The 18,098-nt window shown below is 51.8% G+C and overlaps 1 protein-coding gene across 2 annotated transcripts in view; it reads left to right on the forward strand.

Annotated features, from left to right (window-relative positions):
• The window catches only part of LOC140384635 (switch-associated protein 70-like), a 297,297-nt gene that overhangs the window by 206,141 nt on the left and 73,058 nt on the right, over positions 1-18,098 (forward strand). For both annotated transcript variants that reach the window (XM_072466523.1, XM_072466524.1), the window contains exon 6: positions 3,570-3,678. In XM_072466523.1, coding sequence (XP_072322624.1) covers positions 3,570-3,678 — 109 coding nt within the window. The remainder of the gene's footprint in view (positions 1-3,569; positions 3,679-18,098) is intronic.

An 18,098-nucleotide genomic window follows, 5' to 3' on the forward strand; every position in this document is an offset into this window, starting at 1 on the left:
AGAAGTCGATACGGGTGTATACCTTGAGTACTTGTGAGAAGTATGAAAATTCCTTCTCTCCCGGGTGCAGGAACCTCCATGGGTCCACCGCCCCCATCTGCTCCATAAATTCTCCTAGTTCCCTAGCCATGCCAGTCTTTGTCCCTGCTCTGGGGTTTGATCGGTCGGTCAGTGGGTCATGTACACAGTTGAAGTCGCCCCCCCATGATCAGTCGATGTGTGTCAAGGTCGGGTATTTCTGCCATGGTCTTCTTTATGAATTCTGTGTCGTCCCAGTTGGGAGCGTACACATTTACCAGTACGACCGGTGCCCCTTCCAGGACACCGCTGACCATGACGTACCGTCCCCCTGGGTCCGTAACTGTCTTGGTTTCTGTAAACCTCGTCCTCTTACTAATTAATATTGCTACTCCTCTAGCCCTCGTCCCGTAGCATGAGTGGTATGTCTGTCCCACCCAGCCCTTCCTTACCAGCCGTCGGTCCTCCTCCCTCAGGTGCGTCTCTTGTAAGTAGATTATGTCTGCTTTCAGGCTTCTTAGGTGGGTGAAGACTCTGGATCTTTTGACCGGGCCGTTGAGTCCCCTTACGTTCCAGGTAACAATCCTGGTGGGGGGGTTTTTGACCCCCCCGGTCCTGCAGGGTCACCCATACTTACCTGGTGGATTCGCCCCTGCCCTCTGGGGTTTTCCTTCATTAGGGGGCCGTACAAAATGGCCGTGGTCACCGCTCTCACCATGAGGTCGGGCCCCAGGGCTCCGGGGTTTCCTTTTTTCCAGGGGGCACCCACCATGGCCGCCAGCTGTGTGTACGCCACGTGGCTGCGCCCCTGCACTCCAGGGTCTCCCTTCGTCCTGAAGCCCTCCTGAGAGGCTGTTTGTGGCACCATCTTGGTTCCTCGCCCTGCTCCATGCCTGCCGAGGCCTGTGTTTGTGCTGCTTATCTACCTCACCCTTCCCGTGTTTGCCCTCCTCGCTAGCATGGTGGCCCCCCTCCCAGCACTTGCCCTGCTCTGGTCCTGTTTTACCTTCCTTTTGCTGGCCCTTGTCTCGCCCTCCTGTCTGCCTTTTTCACCCTCATTCACCTTGCTTCGCTCCCCCCCATTGCATTGAGAGGGGGAACGAGCCCAGGAACGAGTCAGCACAGTCCCACACAGTGCACCAAACACGCGTGTACAGTCCGTGATCTTATTGTCTCTGTTTGCGGTCTGCCCGCTGCTCTTTGTGCCGATCCTTCCTTTCTTTTCCATCCCCGTCACTTTCATGATGGCCGTTGTGGCTGTCCCTCCCCTAGTTTGTTCGCTCTAACAAACTCCTCCGCTGCCGCTGGGGTGTTAAAAAACAGCTCCTTCCCCTCAAATGTTACCCAGAGTTTGGCCAGGAATAACATCCCAAATTTCACATTACTTTTGTAGCGTGCTGATTTGGCCCTGTTGAATTCAGCCCTTCTTTTGGCCAGGTCCACCCCAATGTCCAGGCACACCCTTATGGTCTTCCCTTCCCACGTGCTCGCTTTCGTCTGCCCACTTTAGGATTTTTTCCCTGTCTTGGAACCTATGCAGCTTCACGATAATCGCTCTGGGCTGCTCCCCGGCTTTGGGCCTGGGCCGGAGCGACCTGTGCGCCCTGTCGATTTCTGGGGGGATTGGAAACTTCTCCCTTCCCACTAGCTTGCCCAGCATTTGGGTGACGTAGCCTGCTGGGTCTCTGCCCTCCATCCCCTCTGGCAGACCCACTATTTTAACATTCTGCCGTCTGGACCTATTTTTCTGGTCCTCCACTTTCCCTCTTAGGCTCCCCTGGGTCGTTACCAGCCTTTTCACCTCGGTTTCCTGAGTTACCATCCTGTCGCTCTGGTCCGAGGCGGCCCTCTCCAACTCCTGAATCGTTTTCTCCTGCACCTCCACCTTCCTTTCCAGGCCGTTGATGGTTCGCTGCATTTTTTCTGTTGTCTCCGCCAGCATCTCCTTCATCATTGCGTGGAGCTCCGTCCTGAGTGCCTCCCTCATGGCGTTTATCTCCGTTTTTATTTCCTCCTTTATGGTGTTTATTTCCGTTTTCAGCACGCTTCTCCATTCCTCCCCCTGTGTGTGTGTGTGTGGGGGGGGGGCGGGATGGTCGCCGTGTCCTGTTCCTGCTCCGCTGCTCGGCTCGCCAGCTTTCCCGCTTCCTGATTCACCTGAACCTCCGCCTCGCTCCGTGGGGTCGTCTGCCTGCGCGGCCGCAGCTCCTGCTTTTTTCCTTCGCCTTCGCTGCTGTTCCTTCTTACATCTCGCCATACCCCCCAATTTATTATTTGGAGGCATATTTCTGTCTGTGCCTTTCTTTTGTTCCTGGGTTTTGGTGCGAAAAAGAAATTCTCTTTTTTTTTTTGTTCCCCCCAAAGAAAAAAAAAACCCCCAAGGGTTTTTTAAATCCTTTTAAAAACAATTTTTTTTAATATAAAAAGGGATTTTTTTTGTGTGAAAGTTTTGTTTTTCCCCTTTCAAAAGTTTTTCTTTTTAAAAAAAAATTTGCTGGAGCGGAACAAGGAAAGTTGAATTTAAAAATTCTTATTTTGTTCTTGTGATCCTCTCCGCGCTCCGACTTTCAGGCTGTTTCTGAGCGATCCCCACTCCTCCTCCACGTGCAGCTCACCGGGGCCAGTCTCTCCTTTTTTTTTTCTCTCTCTCTCCAGCTCCGTGGATCGGAGCTTTGGCGCCTGGGCAGGGCCGAATTCGCGGGTCCGAAAGAATATATATATATTTTTTGGAAAATTCCCCGGGAAAACCCCCACAAAAAAGCCGTGATTTTGTGGCTGTGCGGGAGCGTCTTTGCTGCGGCCGCTCCGTTCGTGATCGCCGCTGGAAGTCCGGCCTGTGACATTGTTGGGGGCAGCACCCCTCTTTCCCGTGCCTCATTGAACATCCTCAACAACACCGGCCCCAATATCCCAGAGAACCTTTTATAAAATTCCACCGGGTACCTGTCCGGCCCCGGGGCTTTACCTGCCTGCATTGCCTTCAGACCCTCCACTATCTCTTCCTAGCCGATCGGGGCCCCCAACCCTTCTACCAGCTCCCCATCCACCTATGGGAAATTCACCCCCCCCCCAAGAAGTGCCTACTATGTGCACATTTCTTTCATCCCTCCTCTTTCGCAATGCCCCATCCCCAGCACTGGCGTTATGCAGAAAGTCTGCTCATACTTCTCCTCCAGAGGAGGTTTGATCATTCCCCATCTGACTGCCTGCCGTTTGTCGGTGAGCCTAATGACATTGGGCTGATTCCAAAGCCACACATGTTAACTCAAACCAATCAGATTAATAAATCTACAAAATTAATAGTCCTCTTGAGCTTATGTTTCTGATAATATGAGCCATTTGAGCCCAAAGCTAGTTTTAAAAATGCTATTTGCAGAAGATGTTCTCTCTCAGTAAATTAATGTTCTCTTGGGCAACTACAGAGAACACCAGAGGTTGTGGTCCTTGTTAACATTAATGTAAAGGGCTTGATGTAAAAAATGTTTGCCAATCTGAATGAAACCCAAAGTTACTTAGACTGTGAAAATAAAAATACTTGTTTCCCATTACAGTCTCTACCAGACAAAGATGGAAAGAAATGTCTTCTGCTGATCAAATGTTGGGATAAAAGTTTTGAGATCAGTGCATCGGACAAAAAGAAGAAACAAGAATGGATCCAAGGTAATTAAGGACTAATTTTTATATCCAATCTTCTGTAGCCTTCCTAAGCATCAAGGTTATTAGCTGCAAATCGTATGTGAATCAGAATGAGAAAGCTTCAAAATGAATCCTGTAGCAGTGATCCAGGTATATTCCATAGCATATACCTGCTCCGATTGTTGCTGCTCATCCCTCATGGCTGCAGAATGCCCATGGGAAAGTTCCCATTGCTGACCTACCCCAGCTATAGAGTGCAAATTGCTTTTCTCATGCACATGCGGACCCAGGGAGTATATAAACCCCATCTATTCTCAGAGACCCCTCTTCAATAGGCTGCGTGTCTGCGGCCTATCTGCTGACCAACTGACCCACCTCACTTCCTAGCTCCATATTTTGCTCCTGCTTGCTGCCTTTCTTGCCCTAAACTCAAGCTTCCTAGCAGCTTGCTGTCCATCCACCGTCCTGGGCCAGTGAGCCGATATTTGCTGGACCAGACAAGGATGGGGAACTGCCTCTTTTGTAGAACAAAAACACAGACTGACATGGCAAAGGAACTGCAAGAAGTAAGAGGAACTGGAATTAAGAAAATGGGCTCAAGGCAGATGAGGAAAGCATCATGTTAAAGTTGAGATAAAGCCAGGAAACAGGAATGAGACAGGATTGGGAATGTAATGACTCAAAAGACCATCAGCGAGCAGGAGCAGTGCCCAGTATTAATGCGCACGCTAACAAGAGTAGTAAAGGCATCAACATGATTGTCAGAAAACAGAATTGGAAAATGCAAAAGAAAAAAACACAGAAAAGAACACAACTTAGACACAAAAGAACAGATGCACAGAAACAAAAGGCTACAATTACAACAAAAATGAGAAAATAAATTGTACTACTGATAAAATGACACAGACGATATGTAAGGTAACTGTGAGCAAGTATTTATTAAATATGTTGATAGTTTCTAATACTAGTAACAAATATTATATTGTGCCTTCATTTATTAATAGCTGTTGCTACAGGATAGTTTTGGTGTCCATTAGATAATGCAACACATTTTCAGAATGTGGCGACTAGGGGCTTTTCACAGTAACTTCATTGAAGTCTACTCGTGACAATAAGCGATTTTCATTTCATTCATTTCATAGGAGACTATTATTCACTGTGCTTTGAATTCAGTGGGCAATGTGCACTCAAGCTTTAGTTTATGTGTGTTCTATTGGGCCTCTTAATTTGCTTGCTATTTGAGTGATATTGATTAGTACTAAATGACCAAATAACCAAGGAAAGTAATACACACAAGTTATTTTCGTCTTGCATCTTGTTGGGATAGTAAGGGTATTTGTTTTATATTTCCTTTGGGATAAACCTGGAGAAGTACCTTGGTATCTTTGCCTCATCTGTGCAGCATCTTGTGCGGCTATTATGCTGCACAGATGAGGCAGAGCAACAAAGCCGGCCTGGATATGTCTAAAATACCAATTAGCACTCTCCCCTCCAAGCCAAAGAATCACAGGCATGAGCCTCACGATTTCAAGCACTCCAAAGATTTGAGTACATAGGGTGTGTGGTACAGTACTGAAGAAGTGCTACATTATTGAAGATGCCATGTTTTAGTTGAGACTTTAAACCATTTTTTAATTAAAAAAAATATATGTTTATTCAAATTTTCCAACAGATTTTTTAACAAACCGTCCCCCCAATAACAAAAAGAAAGAAACACGAACACAACTGTCAAAGTTATACAGAACTTATACATTGGGTTTCCCCATATACAGTAACCCCCCCATATGACATTCAAAGGTACCCGTAGGGAAGCCCCCCCCCACCCACCCACCCTTGGGTTGCTGCTGCTGACCTCCTCCTAATGCTCCGCGAGATAGCCTAGGAACGGTTGCCACCGCCTGAAGAACCCCTGCACAGACCCTCGTAAGGCAAACTTTATCCTCTCCAGCTTAATGAACCCTGCCATGTCATTTATCCAGGCTTCCACACTGGGGGGCTTCGCGTCCTTCCATAATAGCAAGATCCTCCGCCGGGCTACCAGGGACGCAAAGGCCAGAATACCGGCCTCTTTCGTCTCCTGCACTCCCGGCTCGTCCATTATCCCAAATAGTGCCAACCCCAACTCGGCTTGACCTGGACTTTCACCACCTTGGACATAGCCCTCGCGAAACCCCTCCAAAACCCATCCAGTGCCGGGCACGACCAGAACATGTGGACATGATGCGCCAGGCTTCCCGAGCACCTCCCACATCTGTCCTCCACCCCAAAGAACCTACTCAACCTCGCCCCTGTCATACGCGCTCTGTGAGTAACCTTGAACTGTATTAGGCTGAGCCTGGCGCAGGAGGAGGAAGAATTAACCCTACTCAGGGCATCAGCCCACAGACCCTCATCTATCTCCTCCCCCAGCTCCCCCTCCCACTTGCCCTTTAACTCCTCTACCGAGGCCTCCTCCTCTTCTTTCAGCTCCTGGTAGATCGTCGAAACCCTGCCTTCTCCAACCCATACACCCGAAATCACCCTGTCCTGAGTCCCCTGTGCCGGGAGCAGCGGGAATTCCCTCACCTGCCGCCTCACAAACGCCCTCACTTGCATGTACCTGAAAGCATTTCCCGGGGGTAACCCAAACTTTTCCTCCAGCGCCCCTAGGCTCGCAAACGTCCCATCTATAAACAGGTCCCCATTTTTCTAATCCCTACCCAATGCCAGCTCCGAAACCCCCCATCCATCCTTCCCGGGACGAATCGATGGTTCTCCCGAATCGGGGACCAAACCGAGGCTCCCACCTCGCCCCTGTGTCGTCTCCACTGCCCCCAGATCTTCAACGTCGCCGCCACCACTGGCCTCGTGGTGTACCTTGTTGGCGAGAGCAGCAGCGGTGCCGTTGCCAGCGCCCTCAGGCTCTTGCCCACACAGGATGCCATCTCCAACCTCTTCCACGCCGCCCCCCTCCCTCCATTACCCACTTAAGGATCATCGCCACATTGGCAGCCCAATAATAGCCGCACAAATTCGGCAGAGCCAGCCCCCCCTGTCCCTACTACGCTCCAGAAACACTCGCTTTACCCTCGGGGTCTTATTTGCCCACACAAAACCCATGATGCTCCTACCTGCCCGTTTAAAAAAGGCCTTGGGAATCATAATGGGAAGGCACTGGAACACAAAGAGAAACCTCGGGAGGACCATCATTTTAACCAACTGCACCCTGCCCGCAAGCGAGAGTGGCAGCACATCCCATCTTTTGAAATCATCCTCCATCTGCTCCACCAACCGCGTCAAATTGAGCTTGTGTAGGGCCCCCCAACTCCCAGCCACCTGGATCCCTAAGTACCGAAAGCTCCTTTCCGCCCTCTTCAATGGCAGGTCGTCTATCCCCTTTCCCAGGTCCCCTGGATGCACCACAAAGAGCTCACTTTTCCCTACATTGAGCTTATACCCCGAGAAGTCCCCAAACTCCCTTAGGATCCGCATGACCTCTGTCATCCCCTCCACTGGATCTGCCACATACAGCAACAGGTCGTCCGCATACAGCGACACCCGATGTTCCTCTCCCCCTCGGACCAATCCCCTCCATTTCCTGGACTCCCTTAGTGCCATGGCCAGAGGCTCAATTGCCAATGCAAAACAACAAGGGGGACAGGTGGCACCCCTGCCTCGTCCCTCGGTACAGCCGAAAGTACTCCGACCTCCGCCGATTCGTAGCCACACTCGCCACCGGGGGTCTATATAGCAGCCTGACCCAGCTGATGAACCCCTCCCCGAACCCAAACCGCCGCAGCACTTCCCAAAGATACTCCCACTCCACCCGGTCGAAGGCCTTCTCCGGTTCCATAGCTGCCAGTACCTCCGCTTCTCCCTCCACCGAGGGCATCATAATCACATTGAGGAGCCTCCGCACATTAGTGTTTAGCTGCCTGCCCTTTACAAATCCTGTCTGGTCCTCATGAATCACCCCCGGGACACAGTCCTCAATTCTCGTAGCCAGCACCTTTGCCAGCAACTTAGCATCCACATTGAGGAGCGAGATCGGTCTATACGACCCACATTGCAGTGGGTCCTTGTCCCGCTTCAGGATCAGAGAGGTCAGCGCCCGGACATTGTCGTGGGCAAGGTCCCCCCCTCCCTTGCCTTATTGAAAGTCCTCACTAGCAACGGGCCTAGCAGGTCCACGTATTTCCTGTAAAACTCGACCGGGAACCCATTTGGCCCCGGGGCCTTCCCCGCCTGCATGCTCCCCAATCCTTTAACCAGCTCCTCCAGCCCAATTGGCGCCCCTAAACCAGCCACCTCCTGCTCCTCCACCCTCGGGAACCTCAGCTGATCCAAAAATCGTCGCACCCCTCTTCCCCCGCTGGGGGCTCAGATCTGTACAGATCCCCATAGAAGTCCCTAAATACCTTGTTTATTCTCACCGCACTCCGCACCGTATTCCCCCCGCTATCCTTAACTCAACCTATCTCCCTCGCTGCCTCCCTCTTATGAAGCTGGTGTGCCAGCATCCGACTCGCCTTCTCCCCATACTCATACGTCGCCCCCTGCGCTTTCCTCCACTGTGCCTCTGCTTTCCCTGTGGTCAACAGGTCGAACTCCGTCTGGAGGTTCCGCCGCTCCCTGAGTAGTCCCTCCTCGGGGGCCTCTGCATATCTCCTGTCCACCCTTAAGATCTCCCCCACCAACCTCTCCCTCTCCCTGCCCTCTCTCTTCTCCCTGTGGGCCCTGATGGAGGTTTAACTCTCCCCTGACCATCGCCTTCAGCGCCTCCCAGACTACCCCCACCTGCACCTCCCCGTTGTCATTGGCCTCCAAATATCTTTCAATGCACCCCCGCACCCGCCCGCACACCTCCTCATCCGCCAATAATCCCACATCTAGGCACCATAGCGGGCGCTGGTCCCTCTCCTCTCCTCACTCCAGCTCCACCCAGTGTGGGGCATGGTCTGAGATGGCTATGGCCGAATACTCCGTTCCCTCCACTTTCGGGATTAGCGCCCTACTCAAAATTTTAAAAATCTATTCGGGAGTAGGCTCTATGGATGTGGGAAAAGAATGAAAATTCCCTGGCCAGGGGCCTGACAAACCTCCATGGATCCACTCCCTCCATCTGGTCCATAAACCCCCTGAGCACCTTGGCCGCAGCCGGCCTCTTACCCGTCCTGGACCTAGAACGGTCCAGTGCTGGGTCCAGCACCGTTTTGAAGTCCCCCCCCCCATTATCAAGCTTCCTACCTCCAGGTCCGGAATCCGACCCAGCATGCGTTTCATAAATCCGGCATCATCCCAGTTCGGGGCATATACGTTTACCAGTACCACCCGCACCCCCTGCAACCTACCGCTCACCATCACATATCGACCTCCATTATCCACTACAATATTCATTGCCTCAAACGACACCTGCTTCCCCACCAGTATTGCAACCCCTCTGTTCTTCGCATCCAGCCCTGAGTGGAATACCTGTCCTACCCATCCCTTTCTCAGCCTAACCTGATCTGCCACCTTCAAATGTGTCTCCTGGAGCATAACCACATCTGCCTTCAGTCCCTTTAAGTGCGCGAACACCCGGGCCCTCTTGACTGGCCCATTCAGGCCCATCACATTCCAAGTTATCAGCCGGATTGGGGGGCTGCTCACCTCCCCCCCCCCCCGCCGACTAGCTATCTCCTTTGCTAGGCCAGCCACGTGCCCGCGCCTCCCGCACCCTCCAGTCCCCAGGACGGCGGACCCCCACCCCGACCACCTCTCCTACTTCCAGCTCCCCTTTGGCCAATGCAGCAGCAACCCTATACCCCCCTCTCCCCCCCCCTCCCCCCGCTAGATCCACGTCTAGCCCTTTTGCTCTACCCATAACACTCCCGTAAGTCAGCTGACTCCTGCTGACCCCGGCCTCTCCCGCCATTCCATCGACCCCCCCACAGTGTGAGAATCCCCCCTCCCCCTCCCTGGCAGTCAGTGTGCGCTCCTCTCCAGCACCGCCCACCCCCCCCCGGCCCCCACCACCGTCCTTCCCTAGCACGGGAAAAAGCCCGCGCTTTCCTGAGCCGGCCCCGCCCCCTCTGGCGCAGCTCCTTTTGCGGCCTTACCCCAATTCCCCATCCCCAGGCCTCCACTCCCCCTCTTCCTTCGTGAGGGTCTGCCCCTCCAACACCGACACCCACACTCTCCCACAGTCTCCCCATCAAATCCCTTCATCCATCCCCATCCAGCACCCAAACCAAAGGAACATTCCCTAAATGTTATAAACACCATATACACAGTAAACATCCCCCCACAACAAACCCTCAATTTGAGTCCAACTTTTCAGTCCGTATAAAGCTCCATGCCTCATCAGGCGTTTCGAAATAGTGGTGCCGATCCTGGAACGCGACCCACAATCGTTCTGGCTGCAGTATACCGAAATTCACCCCCTTTCGATGGAGCACCGCCTTAGCCCGATTGAAACCAGCTCTCTTCTTAGCCACCTCTGCACGCCAGTCCTGGTAGATTCGGATCTCCGTGTTCTCACACCTGCTGCACGCTCTTTCTTGGCCCATCTCAGGACACACGCTCTGTCCATAAAGCGGTGGAACCTCACCACTACAGCCCTTGGCGGCTCGTTGGCCTTGGGTCTCCTTGCTAGGACCCGGTGAGCCCCATCCAGCTCCAGAGGCCTCGGGAAGGCTCCCGCGCCCATCAGCGAATTGAGCATCGTGCTCACATATGCCCCAGCATCGGGCCCCTCCACTCCTTCGGGGAGACCCAGAATCCGAAAATTCTTCCTCCTCGACCTATTCTCCAGGTCCTCAAATCTTTCCGCCCACCTCTTATGCAGTGCCTCGTGTGCCTCCACCTTCACCGCCAGGTCCAAGATCTCGTCCTCGTTCTCCGAGGCTTTTTGCCGCACCTCCCGGATCGCCACCCCTTGGGCCTTCTGGGTCTCCACTAGCTTCTCATTCGCCACCTTCATTGGCGCCAGCATTTCGGTTTTCAGCTCCTCAAAGCAGCGTTTAAGAAACCCCTGCTGCTCCTGCGACCACTGCGCCCATGCTGCTTGGTCTCCACCCGCTGCCATCTTGTTTTTTCTCCCTCTCACTTTTCGCTGCTCCAAGATCACTTTTTTCACCGCTCACCTTGCTGTCACCTTCCCACACTGGAAGCCATCGAACAATTGCCATTGGGGCCCCTCTAGAGAGCCCAAAAGTCCGTTCCCGGCGGGAGCTGCCGAACGTGCGACCTACCTAGGCATAGCCGCAACCGGAAGTCAGACTTTAAACCATAAACAGCCCTTTTTACCCTCTTGGCTGAATGGAAAAGATCCCTTGAAGCTGAATAATCCAGATTAAGAATGACTCGGGGAAAGCCAACTTTAATCGGGTAAGAATGCATCTGGGCCAGATAAATTGGAATCAGAGATTGGCAAGAAAAACAGTAAATTAACAATGGGCTCCTTTTAAAATCGAGGAACCACATCTAATAGTTGCCATTTTGTCTTGGATTTTGCAAGGGTAGGCTGGCTGAGAACAGTCTGTACTCTGCCTATTATGAGAAAAACTGAAGGAACATGTTGTTTGTTTCGATGAGGCAATCATTGGGCATAACAACGTACATACCTGGCATCGCGCCAGCACTGAAATTCAAATACCACATGGGCAGCATTTGCCAATCAATCCTAAGTGTGCTAATAGCTACACTAATCAATTGAGCTCATAACATGGCTCATATATGCTTGCTTCAGTGACATACATTAATACACAAGGACCCGTTCTCTGCAAATAAACGGAATGTATTCAAGCCTTGCTTTTCTTTTGAATTATCTGGAAGCTTGGTGAGCCTACAGTTCCCCATAGTTTTCTCCGTGGTAATTCCTCAGCCAATCAGAGCCGACTTGCCAACCAGTCAGCACCATTATCTCCTACATAAATTGTTGTGATCATTTGAAATTTGATATTCTTGTGTTTGTCCTGATAACTGCAAAATGAAAAGCTTCACTGAAATGTCTCTTCAGCAGTTTTCAAGTTCTGTTCTACCAAACAACTATTCATTGGATTGAATGTTCCACTCTTTGGATCTTCTTTCCTAAACCAGCATAGAAATTTGCTTTGCTTCTTGTTTGTCATGATGTGGCGATGCCGGCGTTGGACTGGGGTCCAAGTATTGTTTGGCATCTTTGAATTTGTCTATATATGTGTTTCTGGAACATACCTCTTCATTCACCTGAGGAAGGAGCAGCGCTCCGAAAGCTAGTGACATCGAAACAAACCTGTTGGACTTTAACCTGGTGTTGTAAGACTTCTTACTTCTTGTTTGTGTCAATGTACCTCTGACACTCCAGTCAGGTGCAATTGACATTCAATGTGATTTAATCAATCTCAGCTTGTTACTTTTCCAGTCTGTCCTCTCCATTGGCCCAAGGGAGTTAGGAAGGGTTGCATATTATTAAAGAAAGTGTGAAAACTAGTTGATCCACTGGATCAGCACTTCATCATCTTCAAATTATATGTAATTTTCACTCAATTACTCAATGTTTTAAAACTGAGTGTGCATCCGTTAATATCTTTGTCGATGACTAGAATTACTATTTGACGTTTGCAGTCTTCTGATAAAGTTATTGTTTTTTTTAAACTCATGATTTTTTTTGAAAATGAATTTCTTTGAATGGCCGCCTCCTGCACTATAGGGATTCTATGATTCAGTTAATGTTCACCTGAGAAATAGCCTCTGAGAAATCTGACTACAAGAAATCTCACAGCCTACTGAGAATCATTTGCTTTACAAGATCCTCACTTCAACTTTAAAGCTTCAAAACCATCCAAGAAACCAGACAAGCCTCTATTTGAGGAACCAGAGTTTGTAAACCAAAAACGGAGATAACTTTAATCTGTAAAAGTGCATTACCGTATCTGTATCTAACTCTTAGTGTGTGTGAGAATGAGTGTGTGTAACACTGTGTATAATTCAGGGTAAGTGTGCGTGAATAAATAACCTCCTTTATTTTTAAACTCCCAAAAGCTTGCTGCTGAATTAATTGGGACATATCCTTCAAGGATAAGAAAAGACACACCTTCCATTGGAGCAAAAAAGCCTAATCTGATTTTGAAGGAAATTGGAAGGAGAAGGGAAAAATAACATTGTCAATTTCTTGAAACCAAAACAGAAGAGATTACAGCAGGAAGCTTTGTGACTACTAACAATAGAAAATAGGATGACTGGTTTCAATGTAAGATCATATATGCAATAGAAGGACTTAATGTGGCCAAAATTAGCTCCTTAACCATAGAACAGCTAAAATCCATAGATAAACAGGTAAAGCTGAAAAAGCGTATTAAAGACTGAAACCCGAGGTACTAAAGATGTTCTTGATCATCTTGGCTTCATTCCAGAATCGGAACAGGTAGAGGATTTAGAACCTCAAAACAAGAGTTTCAGGCAAAGGAATTCTAAGAAAGAATGTGTTTTCCAGCTACAAAAGCTGGAGAAAGATTTACAGATTTAAGAGGATAGGGAACTAAGGCAGATTGCAGCAAGTAGGGAGAACTTGAATTTATCTAGTGGTAATTTAAATACCCTTAACCCAGAGACGAGCTTCAATTTCCTGATTTGTCCCCACGTTTGAAGAAGAGGATGCGGAAACCTTCCTCACTGTGTTTGATAAACTAGTCAGCAGAATCTTGCAAATTGCTGAGACAAGGTCAGCTGGCTGGGGGAGGGCAGCAAGGTTTATTCCGTGCTGCCTGATGCGACCATCAATTCACTGAGAGATACGTTGAGAAGTAATCCGTGGTTTTGATCAGCTTACAACTGAGCCTGCCTGTAACCGGTACAACAATGAATGCGGCCCCGCAGGTCAGCTGCCTTTATACTTCCTGTAAGGGGTGGAGCCATGGGCCAGCCCGTACATGCCCCGACATATCCCCCTGAGGGTGAAGCCGTACAATGGCCCATAGGTGGAGCCCACAGGGTTAAACACATAACGTAACACGATACAGCAGTAACATGATATCACAGTGCACTGGTGAATTAACAGTAGTTCCATTCACCACATTCACCCCCCTGTTTAAAAAATGAAGTCCGGCGGGGGTGACGGGTTTACAGATTCAGTTGGTCTGGCGCCCAGATCGTACGTTGCGACCGCCGAAGCACTGGTGTTGCAGCCACTTCGGGTGGCTGTGGAGCTGGGCCCGGAGCAGGCACAGGCGTGGAGTCCTGGCGCGGCTCTTCCGGAGCTTCATTCCTGTGGACCGGTGCGGCGGGTGGGAGGGAGCGCGAGAACCATATCGGAGTAGGGGCGCTGAACATGGGAGGTTGGACGGGACCTAGTGTGGGGGATGCAGTAGTGGTCGTGGTGTCGGAGCCTGCGGGCGCCAGGTCCCGGAGGGAGACGGTATCTTGCCGGCCATCGGGGTGCCTGATAGACGCATAGTGTGGGTTGGAGTGCAGGAGCTGGACTCGCTCTACCAGGGGGTCGGTCTTATGGCTCCGAACATGTTTTCGGAGGAGGACTGGACCCGGTGTCATCAGCCAGGGCGGAAGCAAGGCCCCTGAGGTAGCTCCCCTAGGGAAAACAAACAAGTGGTCATGAGGGGTCTGGTTTGTGGCCGTGCAAAGGAGGGACCTAATAGAGTGGGGCGCATCGGGGAGGACCTTCTGCCAGTGAGAAACCGGGAGATTCCTGGACCGTAGGGTCAGTAGGACGGTCTTCCAGACCGTCGCGTTCTCCCTCTCCACCTGCCCGTTTCCCCTGGGGTTATAGCTGGTAATCCTGCTCGAGGCGATGCCCTTACTGAGCAGGTACTGACGCAGTTCGTCACTCATGAACGATGAGCCCCTGTCACTGTGGACATAGCTGGGGAAACCGAACAGGGTGAAGACACTATGCAGGGCTTTGATGACTGTGGGACTGGTCATATCGAGGCAACGAATGGCGACGGAAAACGGGAGAACTCGTCTATGATGTTCAGGAAGTACGTGTTGCGATTATTGGAGGGGAGAGGCCCTTTGAAATCGATACTAAGGCGTTCAAAGGGCCGGGACGCCTTTACCAGGTGGGCCTTATCTGGCCGATAGAAGTGCGGGTTTGGCAGTCTCTGGTTACAGCTTTGACCTCTTCGATGGAGTAGGGCAGGTTGCAGGCCTTGATGTAGTGGGCGAGCCGGGTGACCCCCAGGTGGTAGAGGTCATCGTGGATAGCACGTAATTGGCCATCTTGCACGCTGGCGCACGTGCCGCGGGACAGGGCATCTGGGGGCTCGTTGAGCTTCCCAGGACGATATACTATATCGTAGTTAAGGTGGAGAGTTTGATCCTCCACCTCAACATCTTGTCATTCTTGAGCTTGCCCCGCTGCGTATTGTCAAACATAAAGGCAACCGATCGTTGGTCAGTGGTGAGGGTAAACCTCCTACCAGCGAGGTAGTGCCTCCAGTGCCGTACGGCTTCCACGATGGCTTGGGCTTCCTTTTCGACCGAGGAGTGTCGAATTTCAGAGGTGGTGAGGGTGTGGGAAAAAAACGCTACTGGTCTGCCTGCTTGGCTGAGAGTGTCGGCGAGAGTGACCTCTGAGGCATCGCTCTCCATCTGGAAGGGGGCGGACTCGTCCACCGCGCGCATCGCAGCTTTGGCGATGTCCGCCTTGATGCAGTTGAAGGTCTGGCGAGCCTCGGCTGCCAGTGGAAAAATGGTGGCCTTAAATAGTGGGCGGGCTTTGTCCGCATACTGGGGGACCCACTGGGCGTAATAGGAGAAAAATCCAAGGCACCTCTTCAGGGCCTTGGGGCAGTGAGGGAGAGGGAATTGGAGGAGGGGGCGCATACGGTCAGGGTCGGGCCCTAGGACCCCGTTTTCCACGACGTAGCCGAGGATGGCTAGCCTGGTTATGCGGAAAACGCATTTCTCCTTGTTGTAGGTGAGGTTGAGGGTTTGGGCGGTTTGGAGAAATTGGTGGAGGTTGGCGTCGTTGTCCTGCTGATCATGGCCACAGATGGTGACGTTGTCCAAGTACAGAAATGTGGCCCGCAGCCCGTACTGGTCCACCATTCGGCCCATCGCTCGTTGGAACACCGAAACCCCGTTTGTGACGCCAAAGGGGACCCGGAGGAAATGGAAAAGGCGGCCATCTGCCTCAAACGCCGTGTAGTGGCGGTCCTCCGGGCGGATTGGGAGCTGGTGATATGCAGACTTCAGATCTACCGTAGAGAACACGCGGTAGTGCGCGATCTGATTTACCATGTCTGCAATCCGGGCATGGGGGTACGCATCGAGTTGCGTAAAGCGGTTAATGGTCTGGCTGTAATCAACCACCATCCAAAACTTTTCCCCGGTCTTGATGACCACCACCTGAGCTCTCCAGGGGCTATTGCTGGCCTCTATGACCCCTTCCCGCAAGAGACGCTGGACCTCTGACCTAATGAACTATATCTGTCCTGCATACTATACCGCCTGCTTCTCTGGCTATTGGCTTACAATCGGCGGCGAGGTTCGCAAAGACAGGGGGAGGGTCGATTTTTGGGTCGCGAGGCTGCATATGGTGAGCGTGGGCAGGGCCCCCCCAAATTTAAGAGTTAGGCTCCTGAGGTTGCACTGAAAATTGAGTCCTAAGAGGAGAGGAGCGCAGAGGTCCGGGAGCACATATAGTTTAAAATTAGCGTACTCAGCGCCCTGGATCGCTAAGTTGCAGTAGTGCACCCTTGGATTTGCACCGAGTGCGACCCAGAGGCGAGGGGTGAGTGGTGAAGATGTGTCGCGCGTAGACCTCGTTCACGGGCCGTACATATATGCGTTCGAGTAGTGCGAGGGCTCTGTATAGGACGCGGCGCCGTTGAGCTGGACAGAAATACGATGGCTCACCCGTGCGTGGAGAAGACTCAGTTTCTGTTCGTCCGTGACGGATGGCGTAGACGACGCAGCGAGATAGGCCTTGAAGCATCGAAGCCAGTGCGAAAAAATTTCTCTCGCCTCTGCGGCCTGTGGAACGAGTTCCAGTCTATCAGGTTTGAGGGCTGATTCCATAGTAGTATTTTAAGCTGATTAAATTGATACGACCATCAATTCACTGAGAGACACGTTGAAAAGTAAACCGTGGTTTTAATTAGCTTACAACTGAGCCTGCCTGTGACCGGTGCAACAATAAATGCGGCCCCGCTGGTCAGCTGCCTTTATACTTCCTGTAAGGGGCGGAGCCATGGGCGAGCCCGTACATGCCCCGACATATCCCCCTGTGGGTGAAGCCGTACAATGGCCCCTAGGTGGAGCCCACGAGGTTAAACACATAATGTAACACGATACAGCAGTAACATGATATCACAGTGCACTGTTGAATTAACAGTAGTTCCATTCACCACACTGCCTACTGGGAGCTCTGCAAGTTATGAACAGACAACGCTGCCATTCTCGGTGTCTATAGAGTGGGGCAGGACAGACTTCTTGCTGAGGATCCTTGCATAAAGAACAATGAATCATTTTGTGTCACAAGCTCCAAAAAGAGAAATAACGGTCGGGATTCTGCAAAAACGCGGCTAAGTTTTGTCGCTGGCGTAAATACCGGAGTGTTTCATGCCGGCGTCATCTTGGCCCAGCGATTCTGAAGCCCACAGGGGCCCAGCACAGCGCCGGAGTGCTCCACGCAGCTCCTGCGCCGATACGCGGCTCTGTGCTGCTGGCCGCCGGTCCGCACATGCGTGCATGCACGCGGCGGCCGCTTCCGCGCCGGTCTCGCGCAACATGGCGGAGCCACAAAGGGGGCCGGCACGGAAGAAGGTAGGCCCCCCCCGGATTGCGCACGCCTGACCATCGTGTAGGCTCTCCCCCGGAGTCTGATCCCCCCCGCCCCCCCCACCAGGACGGCCACAGCGGCCGCGAGTCCGAGCTCCCTCCGGGATGGAACCATGTTAGAACCACGCCGACGGGAACTCGGCCGGTCGGCCGCGGAGAATCGGCGTGGGGGCCTCCTTCAACGGCCCCTGACCAGCGCCGCGTCAGCCGCGCACGTGTGGCTGGCGGCGATTCTCTGGTCCCGGAGAATCGCATCCCGGCGTCGTATCCGATCGCGGGTCTGAGGCCCCATTCTACGCCCCCACTCCGAGCACGAATTCGGCGCGGAGGCTCGGAGAATCCCGCAAAGGTTGCTGAGGTGCCACCCAAAGGAGAACAAACACCACAGTGAAGATAAAAGGACCTACTGGCACATGGTAAAAGGTTCCTTTTGTAAAATGTCACCTGCAGAGTAAGTTGGTCATTGGTGTAGTGATGGTTGGGGTTGTTCTGAGCTGACCCATAAAGGGAATGGGCCGATTGTTGGGGAAATATATTAGTGGGTTACCAGGTACTGTGGCTAGAGAGTCAAAAGCAGGCCACAGAGACTGGGGAAACAGAATTATGCTCAGCAGCTATAACCAGGAAGATCAAGTTCTCCATCTTTGAACCATATATCTGTTATCACCAGTGTATCGATGGTGCACCAACCTTATTTACCACAC

The sequence above is a fragment of the Scyliorhinus torazame genome, chromosome 10 (assembly GCF_047496885.1).
Source record: "Scyliorhinus torazame isolate Kashiwa2021f chromosome 10, sScyTor2.1, whole genome shotgun sequence".
Lineage (NCBI taxonomy): Eukaryota > Metazoa > Chordata > Chondrichthyes > Carcharhiniformes > Scyliorhinidae > Scyliorhinus > Scyliorhinus torazame.